The sequence below is a fragment of the Scyliorhinus torazame genome, chromosome 2, assembly GCF_047496885.1.
Source record: "Scyliorhinus torazame isolate Kashiwa2021f chromosome 2, sScyTor2.1, whole genome shotgun sequence".
Lineage (NCBI taxonomy): Eukaryota > Metazoa > Chordata > Chondrichthyes > Carcharhiniformes > Scyliorhinidae > Scyliorhinus > Scyliorhinus torazame.
This window is the reverse complement of record NC_092708.1, coordinates 133229462-133247114: the sequence shown is the minus strand read 5'-3', so window position 1 is coordinate 133247114 and position 17653 is coordinate 133229462. Positions and strand designations below refer to the sequence as shown.

Here is a 17653-nt window from a genome sequence, read left to right as displayed (position 1 = left end):
CCTGACCCGGTATTCTTCGGGGCCTCCGTGATTCTCCTCCTTGGGCCGAGTTCCTGATGGCGCGGTTCACTTGTACTTTAAGAAATCGTGAAAGCGGCGCCGTGGCTGATGAGGAAGAGAGAGGAGGCGCAACTGTGAGTTGCTGGGCTGGACACTGGCCGGGCTGGCTGGGGTGGGGGTTTGTCGGGGGATCAGGCAAAGTGGCCGGGGTGACCCCCACGGGACTGGGGCGGTGTCCAGTCACGGACCGCCATTACTGTGGCATGCAAGGCAGCCATCTTGCTGCACACCCACTGACCACCCATCGTGGCCCATAGTTCTGCAGAATGACACCAGCCATATGGATGCGACCCCCCCAACCTGACCGTTACCCGCCGGCAGCCCACCCAGGCCAATGTCCACAGTAGCTCCTATTGGAGTGTGGGGTGGGGGCCGTGGAGCATACCCCTGGCAAGGGCATTGCCAGCCAACAGTACCCATGGCATCAGGAATAGGTGCTATGGCCAGAAGCCCCCACAGTGTCGGACAAGGCCAGGGGTGCGGGGATGGGGATGGGGGGGGGGCGTGCGGGGCAGAGTCCGCAGTGCCAAACGGGGCACCATGTACACCAGTGGACCTGGTTGGGGATGGGGTTACGCACCATGCTGACATGTCAGCCTTTCACCCCCTGCAGACAGTGGATATTGGAATTCAACCAGCAATGCTGGCCTTCCTGCTGGTTGCCTCAGCCCTCGGGGATGCCCTCCAGTACGCACTGGAGCTGCTCGCAAAGGAGGAGGAAGCTGCAGCAGTGGAGTGTGTACCAACAGAGCGTGCCGCAGAGGAACAGGAGGCAACCGCCCAGGATGGAGAGCCAGCCGCCCAACAGGCAGAGGAAGGGTAGATGTCAGGGAGGTGCCGCATGAGGCCTCGCGTGAACTGGCTGTGTCTTTCTTTCAAGGACCTGCTGGACTGGGCATGTTGTTGAAGACTCCAGCTGAGCAGAGAGACAGTGTGATATATCTGCCAGATGATGGCACACCTGCACCACGGGGGTATGGGCAAGGACACCCGCTCCCGTTGGGCGTCAAGGTGACGGTCGCCCTGAACCTTCACGCGAGGGATCTTCGCGCTGAATGGGGACCTGTCCCTGTCTGGGATGTCACAGACCTCGGTGCACATACGTGCCATCACGGAGGCCCTATATGCCCAGGCGGTTCAATACATCCATTTCAATGTGGACCAAGCCCACCAGGATTGCGGGCGGCGGTGTTCGCTGCCATCGATAGGATGTCTGGATCCAGGGGATGGTTGACGGGATGCATGTCCCCCTAAGAGCACCTGCTGATGACACAAACCGAAAGGGCTACCACTCGATGAATGCGCAGCTGATATGTGACCATCAACTGCACATCATTCACCTCTGTGCCCGATTTGGGCAGCACGGTAGCATAGCACAATTGCTTCACAGCTCCAGGATTCCAGGTTCGATTCCGGCTTGGGTCACTGTCTGTGCGGAGTCTGCACATCCTTCCCGTGTGTGCGTGGGTTTCCTCCGGGTGCTCCGGTTTCCTCCCACAGTCCAAAGATGTGCAGGTTAGGTGGATTGGCCATGATAAATTGCCCAATCTGGAGGCCACAGACCGATGCGGAGACCCGCTACAACAACGCCTATACAGCGACCACGACTGTGATTGAGCAGTGCTTCGGATCCTGAAGCTGCGGTTCAGGTGACTAAACCGTTCTGGAGGGGCTCTCCAGTATGCCGCTGAGAGGGTCACTCGCATTGTGACACACTGCTGCGACCTTCACAACATCGCGCAGCAGAGGGGCGACATGCTGCCGAAGGAGGAGGCCTCGTCAGAAGAGGAGGATGCGGGGTTAGGGCGAGAATGCGAAGGGCATGGAGCCCAAGGAGGCACAGGAGGCCGTACGATGTGTGCGCCAGGGCCAATGCACACTCGACCCTTTGAACACCTCCAGGTACACCTGGAGCGGGGGTGGGGGTTGACTGGCCAGGGGCACCGTCACCGCAGCTCCCCCCCCCCAACCACCACCCCTCCCACACACACAGCCTGTAACTCCCTTTGTGATACATATGTGCCGCACTATGGGTGTGTGCCCTGGGTTGGCAGTACCACTACTGGGGTCGGCCCGCCCTCTGCCCGCCCGCCCCTTTGGGTGTTCCTATTTCCACCCTCTGTACCGGGTCAGCTGTGTGGTGCGCACCAGAGAGTGTCCCAGGAGCCTTTTCCCTAAGGTGCCCAACCGAGGTGAGTGTCTCTGGGTGTTGGAGACAGCTGTGATAGAAAGTCAGTGTCATCCTCGGACACAAGCTCCACCTGAGTCTCGGGTGGAGTGCTGCCACCCGAGCTGCTCTCGTTGCTGCTCCTCTAATGGGGGGGCCCTGGCTGTGGCACTGCCTGTGGTCAGTGGACGACAGATGGTCCCGCCCCATCTCCAGCTGCTCCTGAAAGACACAAGACAAGACGCATGATTATTAAATGAAATTAAATGAAAATTGCTTATTGTCACAAGTAGGCTTCAAATGAAGTTACTGTGAAAAGCCCCTAGTCGCCACATTCCGGCGCCTGTTCAGGGAGGCTGTTACGGGAATCGAACCGTGCTGCTGGCCTGCCTTGGTCTGCTTTCAAAGCCAGCGATTTAGCCCTGTGCTAAACAGCCCTCGCATTAGACTGCGAGAAAGTGGGTGGTGAGGGTGGTGTGGGGGTGAGGGTGGAGTTGTTGGGGTTTGACACGCGTCACGGGGAACAGCAACTACGTGGGTCCCCCGCGGCTGAACTCCACCTCGGCGACCTCCCTTTCCTCCGGGCCGCCGACCACGTCCAGGGCCCTTTGATCTGCGATGGAGAGGGGCCGCAAGTCCGACAGTACAGTTTCCTCCTGCTCCAGCTGGGTAGGGTCACGGGTGTGTGGGAGAAGGGGTTGGTGCCAGGGCAGAGTGTTGGAAACTCACCCTGGCCGCCCTGAGGAGGTTGTGCAGTTTCCTTCGGCACTGCTAGCCGGTCCGGACGTTGTTGCCCACGGCACTGCGCCTCTCCCATATGCGCCCAGGCATGGCGAACGGCGGCAGCTGGCAGCTTCCTTCCTGGGCCGGGATACTGGGTCAACCTCCTCTCCTCCATTGCGTCCAGGCGGGTCTCCAGCTCAGCATCCATGAATCATGGGACTGCTCTCATCGCTGCCATCCTGTTGCTGGGATGATGTGTGTGGGGAGTGATGTGTGTAACAGCGGCTGCAACTTGTCAGCCTCCTGAGTGTCAATCGCGAAACGGGCAAATCCGGCTCCATTTCTCATTAGAATTGATTGTGTTCCACGTGGCGCCTTAACAGTGGCAGAATCGGTCCAGGTGCGACACCAGTTTTGCTGTCGCGAAAGTCCCAAATATCTGCATTGGGGTCAACATTTAATTTCAGAAATGGAAAATCCTGCCCATTTTTTCTCAGATTTTCAGCGATTGTTGTATCGGATCATATGCCACATTTTGTAGACTTGTATGTGGAGAAGGGGGGCTCCCAGTGGCCGCAGTGGAGGATGGACGAGGGAATATTGACAGATAAGGTGGTATGTGAGAGAGTGGAGGTGGCTATATTCACCGAGCTTAATAAGAGCGTGGACGTGTCTCCATTGATGTGGGAGACTTTGAAGGTGGTAATCTGGGGGGAGCTCAGTTCAATTAAGGCGCATAGAGATAAGGAAGATAGGTTGGAGAGGCAGAGGTTGGTGGAGGCCATTTTAGCAATGGAGCGGCAGTGCCCGACAGCCCTGGAGAAGGGTAGCTGAAGGAGCGGAAGAAAGGCCAAATAGAGTTTGATCCTGTGTCAACGGGGAAGGAGGTTGGGCAGCTACGCTGGGTTAGAGGAAGTTTTATGAGCTTGGGGAAAAGGCCAATAGCCTATTGGTGCACCAGTGAGGCGGCAGGTGACAGCGAGGGAGATTGGACAGGTTAAGGACTCTGGGGAAGAGTGGTCACCAAGCCAGGGAAGGTGAACGGAGTGTCTTTAGGCCGTTTGCTGGGGACTGTCCCTGTTGGAGCCCTTGGACGGGGTCTCGGGCATGAAGCAGCTATTGGATGGCTTGGATTTCCCGATGGTGGAGAATGGGCAAGTGCCCCTTTCGGGTTGGAGGAGGTGATGAGGTGGATTGGGCCGATGCAGCCTGGGAAGGCCCTGGGACCGGATGGATTACCAGTGCAATTTTACAAAACATTTGCATCAGAGCTGGGCCCACCCCTAATGGAAATGTTTAACGATTCACTTGATAAGGGGGAGCTTCTGCCTATGCTGGCACAGTCATCGATTTTGCACATTGTAACGAAAGAGGAGGAGTGTGGTCGAATCGACCGATATTACTTTTGAATGTGGACACAAAGGTGTTGGAGGATTGTGTGCCGGGGTGATAGCCGAGGATCAAACGGGGTTTGTGAAGGGCGATGGTTGTCGTTGAATATTAGGAGGTTGTTGAATGTGGTCATGATGCCCCCGATGGGTTATTATTATTTAAAAATGGAGGTGATAATATTGACATGGAGAAAGCGTTTGACCGGGGTGAGTGGGAGTACCTTTTGAATTATAGGGGTGGTTTGGTTTGGGGCTGCGATTTGTTGGGTGGATTAAGAAGTTGTACAGGGCCCCCAAAGCGAGTGTATGCATGAATACTATAAGTTTGGGATATTTTTGCCTGCATCAGAGAATGCGGCAGGGGCGTTCACTGTCCCCATTGCTTTTTACATTGATGATTGAGCCATTGGCGATGGCGCTAAGGGCTTCAACGGAGTGGAGAGGGATAGAGGGTGGGGGTGGAACATCGAGTATCCCTATACACGGACGGTACATCAAGGACTCAATTGCAAGTATAAATAATTTTCTGGGGATCCTGATGAAATTTGGTTGTTTGCGGTCAATGCTCCAGGTACAAGGGAGGGGGCTAGAGAAGTCACCATTTCGGCTGTTTCAAGTCGAGCTTTTGTTATTTGGGGATACAGGTGGGGCATTGTTGAGCTCAGCTATATGAATTGAATTTGGCTAATGTGGTGGACGGGATGAGGGAGAATTTCAAGAGGCGGGGTGTTCTCCCGTTACCATTGGTGGGGCGGGTCTAGACTGTGAAGATGATGGTTCTCTCAAAGTTCTTTTTAGATTTTCAGAATCTCCCAATTTTTGTACCTAAGTTGTTTCATGGGAGGGTAAACGGGATCATCACAGACTTCATATGGGCGGGAAAGGTGTCCTGAATTCTGAGGGTATTTTTGAAGAGAGATAGGCAGAGGGGAGGCCTGACTCTGCCAAACTTGTTGAAGTATTACTGGGCGGTGAACGGCGAGAAGATGTGGAAGTGGGTTGTGGTGGAGGGCTCTGTGTGGGAGCGGATGGAGGAGGCGTCGTATAGGGGGACAAGTCTGAGGGCACTGGTAATGATATTCTTTCCATTTTCGCCAGCTAATTATTCCGCAAGTCTGGTGGTGGTAGACATGTTAAGGGTCTCGAATCAGTTCAGACAGAATTTTAAGAATGAGGGATGCCTTTGTGGGAGTCAATCTATGACAATCACAGATTTGTCCCAGCAGGATTGAGTGCAACGTACAGGGTGTGGAAGCGGGAGGAGATTGAGAGGTTTAGGGAATTGGAGTCATAGAGGTTATAGCATGAAAACAGACCCTGGGCCTGACTTGTCCACGCCACCCAGTTTTTACCAAGAAGCATAGAATCTTAAGAGGTTTGTTTTCACAAAAGTGGCCAAACCATTATCTAGGGTGTTATTGGTTGGTCAATTAAAAATAAATTCGGAGAGTTACACCCTCAGGACTGTCATGACCCGAGAGAAAGAGAAGGTTTGTAGAAGTGTGCTTTGCTGATGCTAATCGTATCTGTGAAAGTCAGGTGAAAAGCTGTTGTCAGATGGGACACCTGACCTACCCTGGATGAATAGAGAACAGTATATTGTGGAACTGTGTAGCTACATAGTGTCATATATGCTAAAGGGGAATACTTGAACTTGTGGAAGACAATTCTTTGCCGTATCGACTATGTAAAGTAAAAATTGCCTTATTTATTTCGAGCATCATTTGGCTTGTTAATTCATGTTTAATTTGTGTTAATTTGGATTTCTGTCAAACTTTAAAAGTAAAAATTGCACAAAGTGAAATCTTTCTTATAATTTCTTCTTTACAAGTTATTTGTTAGATTGGTTAATTTGGTATATGGTTCCCCACAGGGATTGTTACAGGATGAATGGAAATAATTACATTGCATTTAAGAATTCGGGTGCTTTTTTGTTGTGGGTAAACTAGAGTACATGATTTCTGTCCAAATCTGCTCTTCAGTCAGGTGATTTTAGGTCTCAAAAACTAACAGCACGGAATTTCACACCAGTAACTTGTATGACTGGGGAAATTGATGGAATTTATCATTTTTGGTTTTAAAAACCAAGAACAAGATAAAGCATTGTTACATGTCAAAATCTATTTTTAATTGTCGCTCTACATATTTATGGTAGCAATCTAGAGCTAAATAAATGCATCAATTGGCTTCCATTCACAAATTCATATGCAACTCGAGAATAATTAACTCCTTTGATATTTCTAAAGATTGTGTGTATTAGATGTTATTGTACTTTTTTCTCCTGTCACTATTGGCAGTGGCTGTGTGGAAGAAAAAAATGCATGACCATTATGAACAGAACTGCCATAATCCTATTTTTGCTCTCTTCACCGGTATTATGAATAGTATGTAATAGTTCCAATATTTTAAAGTTCTGGGGGAAAATGTTAAACCTCCATTTGTCAAAGTGATAGAAATTTTCTTCTGTTACCTAGAATGTGATTCCTGCTGAAGTGTCTTTAGTGTGTGTGGTGAAACCAGATGAGTTCTGGGACAAGAAAGTGACTCATTTCTGCTTCTGGAAGGAGAAAGATAGACTTGGATTTGAGGTACGTGAACACTGATGTGTTCTCCAACATGTTATTACAATTGTTTAACCTGGTTTACAGCTTGCAGTAATATTTTGCATTCATTTTATATACACTCAGCATAGAACTCATCTTCTTGCTGCCTTTCTGAAAATAACATGATGGAAAGTTATTTATAGTTGGTGTGAAAAGTAGTATTTTAATAATTGGATATTTATAATTGATATTGTTTATTGTATATCAATATTTCTGTTAAGAACGCTCCACAAGCTTTACAGTTACAAGATTGCTGTTTTATACAAGCCAGAAGCTGACAAGAGGTTCAATTTTCTACATTACTTTTCAGGCAGTTAAGTAAAGAGAATTCTTATTTTCAAATTTGGAAGAATTGGTACAACTGAACTTTTCTTAAAAAGTTGATCTATTTCTTAGGATTGGGCATTTTAGTTTTTTTATACTTTGAAGTTAATAAAATATAGAAGAAAGATAATGGGCTGGATTCTACGCACCCTGACACCAAAAATCGCGGCCGGCGCCAGGGCAGAGACTCCATTTTCCTGCATGGAATCGGGTCCGGCACTGGTTCCCCGATTTTCTGGGCCCCGAAACGCCGCGCTGCATATCACCTACCTGCGGCCATTGCTGGAGGCCCGCTCCGGCATTCTCCGTCCTCGACCGGCCAAAGTCCCGACAGCGTGGATCTAACGGGGTCCTGCCGGTCAGGATACTAGCGTGGCGGCTGCGGACTCTATTTCCACCGGCTGCCACACTAGTATCCCGACCGGAGGGCAGAGGGGGCCTTGTACGTGGCCAGGCAATTTTTTGGACAGGTGGTCAGGGTTGGGCATGCGGCCGATCGGGGGAACTATGTTCAGGGTCCAGTTCCGCGGTCTGAGTCCGCCATAGACCATGGTGCGGCCGCTGGAGGCCGCTGACGTGCGCATGTGCGGCCTCTGACCCGGAAGTGTGGAGCCCGTATTTGCAGCAAAAGCTGCTAGTTTTATGCTGGATCACTGTTAGCCCCCTGCAGGACTAAGAATATGTGGCCCTTTAACTGCAGTTTTTCTGGCATGCAAGTCCATAGGTTTTATGACGGTGTGGCGACACAGTCCCAAAAATAATTTATTGTGCTCTTATACGATGGGCTAGTATTACAGTGAGCAGTGAAGTAGCGATACTTACCGTTGACCTAGAATAAAGCTGCCCACAAAGATCTGATGATCTCTGTGGAGCTAACTTCCCTTTTCCTGGCATCAGTTTAAATCTGGCACCAGTCGAGGGGACCTTCAGGCGATCAGCAACAGTGATGTGATCAAGCAGGGTAAGCAGCCAGCCATATTGAAGCATTCTCTCAGATTGTAAGCCAGGAAGTAAAAATGACTAAATCCCTTCATTTTTAATTTTAAAATTTCATAGTAAAATAAATTATCAGGACAGACACACAGGATCAAGTTAGAAGCTAAAATAAACTTTTAAAAATGAACGTTATTTGAATACTGTATAGAATTTCTTATTATAATAGAGAAATATGATATTTGACAAATATAAAATTACTCTTTCAGTGTCAGTGAGGCTGTTTTGCAATAATTATTGAACTTCGTACACTGTTCAAAAACCTAGTTACACCTCATTCAACAAAATGTAACTTTAACAAGGCTTTTTAAAGTGAAATTAAAAGCGCAGGAGTGGAGATTGTCAGTTCAATGATGCCTAATAGATTGCATTTTAGGCGTCTTCAACAGTGCACTCTCTCGAGTAGAGTAAAATCACCGACAGAATCTTCTGGATTTCCACGTCTTACTATGCAGGTGCGGGTTCTAGAAGTAGCTGTCGGTTTTAGAGGTGTATTAAGGCGAATGGTGTCAGTTTTGTCAATGTATTAGTTCTAACATCAAATAGTTGCTACAATGAGGGCAACTCTAGATGAAAAGAACCAAGTTAGATTGAATGGCTTCCCTCACCCTTAACTATTTTATGATCCTGTGAACTATGAATGACATTTATATGGCAATGGAATTTTAAATATAATCTCTGAATTTAAGATATTACTGTATCTCAATGATACATTGGCAATTTCCATGTATAGCAGTTACTTATTACAGTTAATTTTTAATTGGCTTGCTCTGCATGCTATATAAAGTACATTTACAATTAATTCTATGGCACTGTGCCAGCCAGAATTTATAAATGAAAACTTAAGTATTAAATTAAGCTCTGCTCCCATTTTGTTTCCTTTATTCTTTGCAGGTTTTGGTTTCTGTCTATCGCTTTTCCTTTTATTCCAGATGCCAGCTGTCCATGATACTGCCGTTCGAACTTCATTTAGACACATCAGGCGGAATTTGTTGCGAAAATCTGTGTTTCCCACCGGCACCAGTGGCGCAATCTGAATCGTAATTTTCAGGCACTTAGGAGAATTTATTTTTCCCCACGCCTGAGACGCAAAGTGTCTGATTCACCCGCCTCGGAGGTCATCTGAGCACTTCAGTGAAGGGGGTGGTGCATTTAAACGGATTGCACAACACTTGCTCTTACTCAAGTCAGGAGGATGGCAGCAAGGAAGCTAGCTCTTTGATTCACTAAGCAGACCCTCGCCTGTATGCTGGATGCAGTGGGGGGAGAGACAGGCCACAATATACCCCTGGTCTGGCAGGCAACAATCTAGCAATGTGCCAAATCCCACCTGGGAGACAGTCGCTGCACTGGTTAGTGCCAGTAGCCTGGCCAAGAGGGGAAGTGTGCAATGCCAAAAAAAGAAGAATGACCTAATCCATTCTGCCAGGGTCCCTGTCTCCTCTCTGCAATCCACCTTTATGTCACCCCTCAAATTGTCCCTCGATCCCAGATGCTGTCACCTAGCAGGGCCCCAACACCCGATCTCCCTCAAGATTCCTCACACCCTCCCCAGCACTTAACAGAACCCCTCCCTGCCAATGCGCAGTGCTCACACATGCCAGGTATCATTGACACTGACTTGTCAGACGGACAGCTCACATCATCCCCATTTGTTCCCACAACCGCCTCAAGCAAGAGAAGACAGGTGGTGGGGTGTCCTAGCTGAGCATCCTGACTCCCTACGAGGAGAAGGCCATGGAGATTGCAGGAGCGAACCTGTGCTAAGAGCGAGGTGGGCCTGTGTGAGAAATGTGAGGAGCCACTGAACCTTCATTCAGATGACCAAACTCAAATGTGTAATCTGTGGTCCAAACTCTTGATCAGGCCATGTACTTCATTGTCTTGCAGGAGCATCACTCGAAGAGCCTGGGCCATCAACCAGCAGTGTCCCACTGCCCATCCCCGGCACGACCATTGAGGACACAGATGAAGCATCACGGGTATCACCCTCACCATCACAGAGATACACACCTCGGTGGGTGATCTTGGCAGGCATCTTTCTCAGTAACTATCTGGTGAGCACCACACTGCTTCTGATGCACATCAGGTGGAGGCAGGAACGACCCAGGGAGATATGTTGGACCCTAGAACTCAGCTGTGCCCCAGCCAGGTGCCGTGCTTCTGGACACGATTGTCCCTCAGCTGCTGGAGATGTAAAGGCAGAGCAGGAATACCAGGATGGGGTGGCAGCAACACTCCAGCGACTGCAAGGCCGGATGAAGGAGTCCCATAGCCTTCTGTCGCAGGAGACAGTGTGGGAAATGCATGGCCAACACTGCAAGATTGGCATTCTCAATGGAAAGCCTTGGGCAAGAAGTCAGATCCGTGATGGAAGAACTCCAAAGCATGGCTCAGTGCTTGAGGACCAGAGCTGACAGCTTCACCTATTTGGTTCAGTCAATGGTAGGACTCCAGGACTGGCAACACCAGATGACATTGATGCTTCTGCAGCTCACTCCAGCTGCACCTCTGGCCCATGGGGTAAGCCAGGGACCAATGAGCGCAGGGAGGGCCCAGTCAATCTGAATCCACCCTTCCTGAGACCGGCATAACTCAGGCACAGGGGCTGGTCACTACAACTTCTGTACTAGCCGAAAGTAGGCCGGGGCATTCCAGATCCCGGCCCTCCAGAGGATGCCCATCGAGGGCATTTCCGGCAACAGGGCATGGAAGCCAGTAGGCTGCCTCCTCCTCTGATGTGCATCCTGGGAATATACCTAGACATAGTGGGAGGGTTCGCAAGTGTAGGGACGTGTAGTGGTTCAGCGTGGACACGGGTGAAGTTAGGCAGAGGTAGTTGGGGGCGCAGTCTTGTTAAATCTGGACATGTCACTCAATTAAATATTATTGTTCTTCACCATCTTAATTTCTCATATTTTTGAATCCTCCTCCCAGTGTCATGGTACTTCTCCCCACCAGGTTGTCCTCACTGGCCCTCAATGTCCGCCAGACGGTAAAGCCTTCTCAGTGCGAATGTTTCATTCACAGTTATAGGACTCCGGCATGATTTATTGAACCCTAGACCCTCATCCCTAATCCCCCTCTAGAGCAAAGGAATATATGGCTGAACCTCACTCAGGCATGCTCTCTCTCACCCCGCCTGGTCTCCATTGTCCAGATCCTCAGCGGCCTCTTACTTGACTCCCTCCTTGAACATCCTCCACATCTGAGTACACGTGCTGTTCCTTGAAGTCATCATTAGGCAGGGCTTCGTCCTGCTGCAGAACCAGGTTGTGTCGAGCACAGCAGACCACGACGATATGGGGGACCCTCTGGGGGCTATATTGGAGAGCTCCACCAGACATGTCTAGGCAGCAGAACTGCATCTTTACGAAGCTGATGCACCGCTCGATGACAGATCGGGTGACACTTTGAGCATCATTGCACCTGGCCTCTGCTGTGGTCTCTGGCTTCTGCACTGGTGTCATCGTCCAAGACTTGAGGGGATATCCCTTGTTCCCTCGGTGCCATCTCTGTAGTCTGGGGTGACCCTCGAAAATGCCAGGGATCTGTGATTGGCTGAGCATGTAACTATCATGCACGCTCCCTGAAAAACGGGCACACACTTACATGGAACGTACCTGGTGATGATACCGCAGATGCAAATTGAGGGAGTGTCACCCCTTCCAGTTTATGAAGAGGACTCTCTGGTGCCACAGAGCTGAGAAGTTGCCATGGCTGCAGCCAATTACCCACTGCACCTGTGACAGACCAGCTATGTTGCCAAAGCCCGTAGCCCTCTTGTCCTACCGGGCCAATTCCAGTTGGAAAGTATCAAGATCAAAGCACTAGCATAAAGTGCATCTGTGATCTCACGCATGCACTTTTGGGTGCATGACTGCAATATGCCACACCCGTGGAGCCCTGGAAGGAGCCTGCAGCATAACGGTTGAGAGCAGCTGTTATCTTTACTGCCACAGGTAGCATGTCTCTGCTGCCACAGGGCTGCAAGTCCACAAGGCGGAGTCTTCTACAACACATGTTTTTCCAACAGCTTCATGGAGGACGAGTCCTGTACGCCCTAGATCTGCTTCTGCACCATTGTGTACTCTACATGGCTGTTGCACCATCCAGCCACTAAGCCTTCATTGCGGCCCCAGGTCTCCTTCTGCAGGGTTTTCCCTGGGTGCTGCAACATTATGTTGCTGGAGTCTGCTCCTTCAGCACTGTAATAAGTGGAATGGCCAGCTCCACTGTCTCCAAACCGATATAGAGCAGATTACTGCGAGGGATGAGAGTGTCAGGTTGGTGTCGCAGCCAAATAACATGATTACCTCCCTTGACCCATTAGCCTTCCGGATCTAGACGCAGCCAGTACCAGACCTTATCCGGCGGTGACCACTTACTCACAACTTAGCTGCCCTCCCATCTCTACTGAAGGACTGGCCCTGTCAAATGCGCTTGTCCACTTAGACACGCCTTTGGTCTCATGTCTGGTTCTCCCCTCCCTTACCCTCGCTAACACCGGGGTTCTGACAGGAGATTTAAATGCTCTCTCATCCCTAATGACCAAGGTCTGCCGGACAGTGATGTCTGCGTTGGGAGATAATGGCCGGGAGTCTCAGAGCCCGCGCCGGGTCGGAGAATCGGCGGGGTGGGGGGGTGAGAATCCAGCCACGCCACTCTGACGCCGGGCCGCTGATTCTCCGGTGACCGGAAAATCAGCCCCAATCACGCAAATGAGGTCGCCGCGGTCAGGGGCCGTTGAAAGTGTCCGCCGCGACAATTCCGCGCACTCGACGGGCCGAGTCCCGCCGGTGTCGTTTGCATATGGTCCTACCCGGCGGGACCTTGGCGTTCTGGCTGCGGGGCCGTCCTGGTGGGGGGGCGGGGGGAGCTGACTCCGGGGGGGCCTCCACAGTGGCCAGGCCCGCGATCGGGAGCAACCGATCGGTGGGCGCGCTAATTCCGAGGGGGGCCTATGTTCCTCCGCGCCATGCCCCTGTAGGGCTCAGCTATATTGCCCGGGGGCCAGTGCAGAGACTGCTGTGGCATACATGCGCAGACCTGCGCCGGCCATGTAGCTGCCGGAGCTGCGCACAGCACTCCACTGCCGTTCTAGCCCCCGAGGAAGCGGTGAATGACTGGGCCTGGAGGCCCGTTGACACCGGGCCGATTGCGCCGGTTTTGCCCAGGATTTCGGAGAATTCTGGCCAAAAGGGATCCTGACTGGCCGGCGTAGGGTCCGGCACAGAAACGAGCCCAATGGCTCTTGATTCCGTGTAGCCAAATGTTGACCCTTGAACCCTGAGTACTCCTCTCATTTCTTGACTTTGAGACTATGGGTAACTGGCATTGTTAAGGGTTAGCTCTTGATGGCCAATTTGATGAGCATGAGTCTCAGGAATGTTAGGGCACAATTGCTCTATGCTTCAGGGATAGGCAAAGCTAATAGGCATCCTTCTTACTCAGGCGGCATCCAAGATCTCATTGCTGTCATGCCTCAACACGTAAGCCACTCCAGCTACTCCAGAGTTTGTGCATGCTACCGCTGCTGCCCCACTCCCCCCAGCTGGGCACCATGTTGTATTTTCTTTTGAGGTCTCAGTACCCAACCCATTAGGCCCGGCTGCTTAACTCTCATCACACTGTTGCTAACTTTTGCCTTAGTTTAATTGCTCTGTTTTATCACCTTTGCTCCTGAGTCGCCAGGTATCTTTATGATACCGCCACGTGGTTCAAGTCTGAGTAATGATCAATAATCCAATACACCGCTTAGTAAGATTTAAATCAAAGCACATTTATTATACACCGTAATCACTACTCATGTACAATTTCTACTTCTAAGCTACTTCTACAGCTAACTGGCCAATACTTAACTTGGAACTGGCCCACCAGGTCAGGGAAACAAATGGCCTTTTGTTCGGGTTCTGAGCCTGCGGGATTCGAAGTTGGTACAGATTGGTAGCTAGGATTTTAAATCTGGAGTTAGCCATTTTAAATCGGGAGTTAGCCATTTTAACTGGCTACATTCCCTCCTTGTGATCCTAACGCAAAGATTTTTTAACTAACAATTCTAAGGGCGCTATGTCAAACAGGGATTTGCATTACAAAACAATAAACTGGGAACCTCTAACTATTCTTAATACACTACACTTAAACATTTCATAATCCTAACTTCCTCAACCATACAAACAAAATCATAGCATTTTATACATCAATCTTCCTGGCTTGGCAGTCAAGCTCAGGATCGTACAATTTACTCATGAACAGTTCTTTACATTTCTTTATTTACTATAAACGCAGGTGAATGCACTTTATTATAGATCGTGAGGGACGGGGGTCTGGTCGTATCCGAATATAGGGGATCTGATCCTATATACCGGGGTTCGCGCGCGGTAGGCTCTCCTTCTCCATTTCCGTAGACGCATAGTCTGTACTATGCAGCAGAGTATCGCTAATGTTTCTATTACATAGGACAGAGAGTACCAGGTTATAAACCTGGCACACCAAGATGATGTGGTGTCGCTGGTGACTGCGCTCTGGGTACTGTGGGGAAGTGAAACATCAACGGCTGGGGGGCTTGAAGTCATGGGGTTCGCATTCACGCGCAACCAAAAGTCCATAAACATGATGCTGATCCATATGAAGGAAGTCCTCATGGCTCTTCTCTTTCCTTTTCTTTCTTCTCTTCTCCAGTCCTGGAGCTTCTGGAGTTCTGTGGAAACAAGCAGTGTCTGTAACTATCTTTGTTTAATATCTTATACGATAGTGTATCTGTCCTGTAGTGCCAATTACTCCCTTTATAATTGGTCACCATGTGTGACTCCCTCATTTTTTTTCAAAAATCGAATTTTAGGACAAGACACACTTCCCAATAATGAACCAGTGCGAGCCATCTTGCAGACTGCGCAATTTCCCATCCAAATATTTCAGGATGTAAATAGCATGTGGTTGGCAACCTAAAGGTTACCTAAACAAAACAAAACTTTTTGAACTGAAAGTGCCAAAATGAGGTGCATATGGGCCGCGATGGGTACGATTTGGATGGAGTCCCCGGGTAGGACGGCTACCAATGCCATGTCTCTCCTACCCGAGCGTAGTTGACCAGAGGGGGGTTCCCAGGCAGGGCGGGTCCCAAGCCATTTCTCCACTGCCTGAGCAACCGACAAGAATGGGCAAAAAATGTAGTCATCGTGGTGGGGCTGCTGTAGTGGTTCTACCTTCGAACCAGAAGGGCAGTTACGAACGGGCGTCTGGTTCCTTAACCAGTCTCTGCAGACAAGTTCTCAGAGGTTTCTGCTGAACTAGTGTCTGGCAATGGTGAGTCTCTGTAGGCAAGTCCTCAGAGGTTTCGGCCGAATAGGCGTGGGGCAGTGAGAAAAAATTCTCCTGTCGGACATACAGCATTTAACAAACTTACAAACAACATAAAACATTCTGCAGGTTCCATCAGAAAGGACAACATTTCTCCCAAGCGGTTCCTTTTAAAACATCATCTGGACACCTCAGTTCTCGGTTGCGAACAGGGTCGCAAAGGGGTTCACGGTATGGGTGTCAGACCCAAGGGCGTCCTCTTCTCCCGGGTGCCAAACTCTGGAGTGGATTAGGGCTGAAAGGGCTGCATGGTGTGAGGTTGGTTCGCTCTCGTCGTTGCGGACGAGTCTGTATGAGTTGTCACGTCCGAGTCACAGTCGCTGTCGCTGCTGCTGCAGTCTGTGGGCGTTCCGGGGCGGAGTGTATATTTTGGGGGTGGAGTCGGGGTCAAGTCCGTGGCTGGGCTGGACGTGGTGGGGGTTGGTAGGGTTACGTTGGCTGTAGGCGGGGCATGGTGTGCTGCGTCAAGCATTGCGTGGTTCGACTGTGTTCCATATGCTTTCAGCTGGTTTATATGGAACCACGCAGTCTTACCGTTGGGGTACTTTATTTTATACACGGAAAGGCTTACTTTATCCGCAATGGAGTACGGACCTGAGTATTTTGGTGACAGGAATGTGCTGGGGTTATATACAGAGAGCATAACTTGCTGTCCTATACTGTACTCAGTCGCATGCACTGTCTTGTCGAAACAAGCCTTGCTCTGTTTCTTTCTGGTGCCTAATTTTACTGCGACTGCTAGCTGAGCCGTTTTACCATTTTCCACTAATTGTTCTACTGCTTTCTTGTGTGTGAGGGCCGTCACTTCGGGGCTGGTCAAGTCCAAACCTAATAAAAATTCTGTGCCTTTCATGGGGCGTCCGGTCATGAGGGTGTGTGGGGTGTAACCTGTGGAAGTAGAAATTATGTTACGTATAAACATCAGCGCAAAAGGGAGAACTGAGTCCCAAGTGGTGGTGTTCTGCTGGACCATTTTTCTGAGGGTGGATTTTAGGGTCTGATTCATGCACTCCACGATACCACTCGACTGTGGGTGGTATGCTATGTGGAATTTTTGGGTGATGCCAAATATCGTGAGGACATTCTACATGACACGTCCCGTGGGAACCTTGGTCTGATTCAATGCTGCAGGCGAAGTCCCCGTCTTGTAAAGATGTGGTGGGTCAAAATCTTGGCTGTGGTTTTTGCAGTGTTTGTGCGGGCTGAGAATGCTTCCACCCATTTTGTAAATGTGTCAATTACCACAAGTACATACTTATAGCCATTCCTGCAAGGGGGCAATGGTCCTATAAAATCAATCTGGAGGTTAGTCCAGGGGCCGTTAACGGGTCGGGTGTGGTTGAGTTGAGCCTATTTGGCATATCTGTCCGGATTATTCGGGGCACAGATAAGACTATTCTCTATGTAATGGTTTACATCATCCTTTAAATTTGGCCACCAACAAAGCTGCTTGGGATGGGCTGTAGCGGGATCGATTCCCTGATGTCCATGACCGTCATGGAACAAGCAAATCAATTGATTCCTGTCCTGTACAGGAACCACAAAGGGTGTCTTTTAACACCACACCGTCATGTGTGGTCAGTGCATTTCTAAATCTCTCATAGGGTGCTGGATATGTTCCTTTTACAATCTCCCTGAGATTGCTGTCCTACTTCTGGGCCTCCACTAGATCCTCGATCTTTGTCTGTGAGACCTGAACTGCACTCACTGGTGCGCCTTCGGGGGGTGTCCAAAAATTTCCATGCCTGGAACCTGCTTTAGCCAGTGCGTCGGCTTTTACATTTTCAGGGGGGGGGGAAACGATGGTGGCTGCGAACTTTGATGATCCCAAAAGTCCTGTTCTGGGCTTTCTCTAAAATGTGACGGAGCAATGGGGCTGAGGGGAGGGGTTTTCCGTCTGCGGAAACAAATCCTCTTGCTTTCCACATGGGCAGAAATTCCGTGAGGCTGTTGCAGACATAGAGACTGTCCAAGTATATGTCTGCTGGGCTGGGGAAGGAATCTGGGTGTTCCACTATATACGCGATGGCTGT

General features: G+C 49.9%; 1 protein-coding gene across 6 annotated transcripts in view; it reads left to right on the top strand.

The window, feature by feature from the left end:
• sestd1 (SEC14 and spectrin domains 1) overlaps window positions 1-17653 on the top strand; it is a 275430-nt gene that overhangs the window by 99206 nt on the left and 158571 nt on the right. For 5 of the 6 annotated variants that reach the window (XM_072477354.1, XM_072477310.1, XM_072477318.1 and 2 more), the window contains exon 6: window positions 6816-6929. The exons of the other annotated variant lie outside the window; for it this stretch is intronic. In XM_072477354.1, coding sequence (XP_072333455.1) covers window positions 6816-6929 — 114 coding nt within the window. The remainder of the gene's footprint in view (window positions 1-6815; window positions 6930-17653) is intronic. 6 annotated transcript variants of the gene reach the window in all.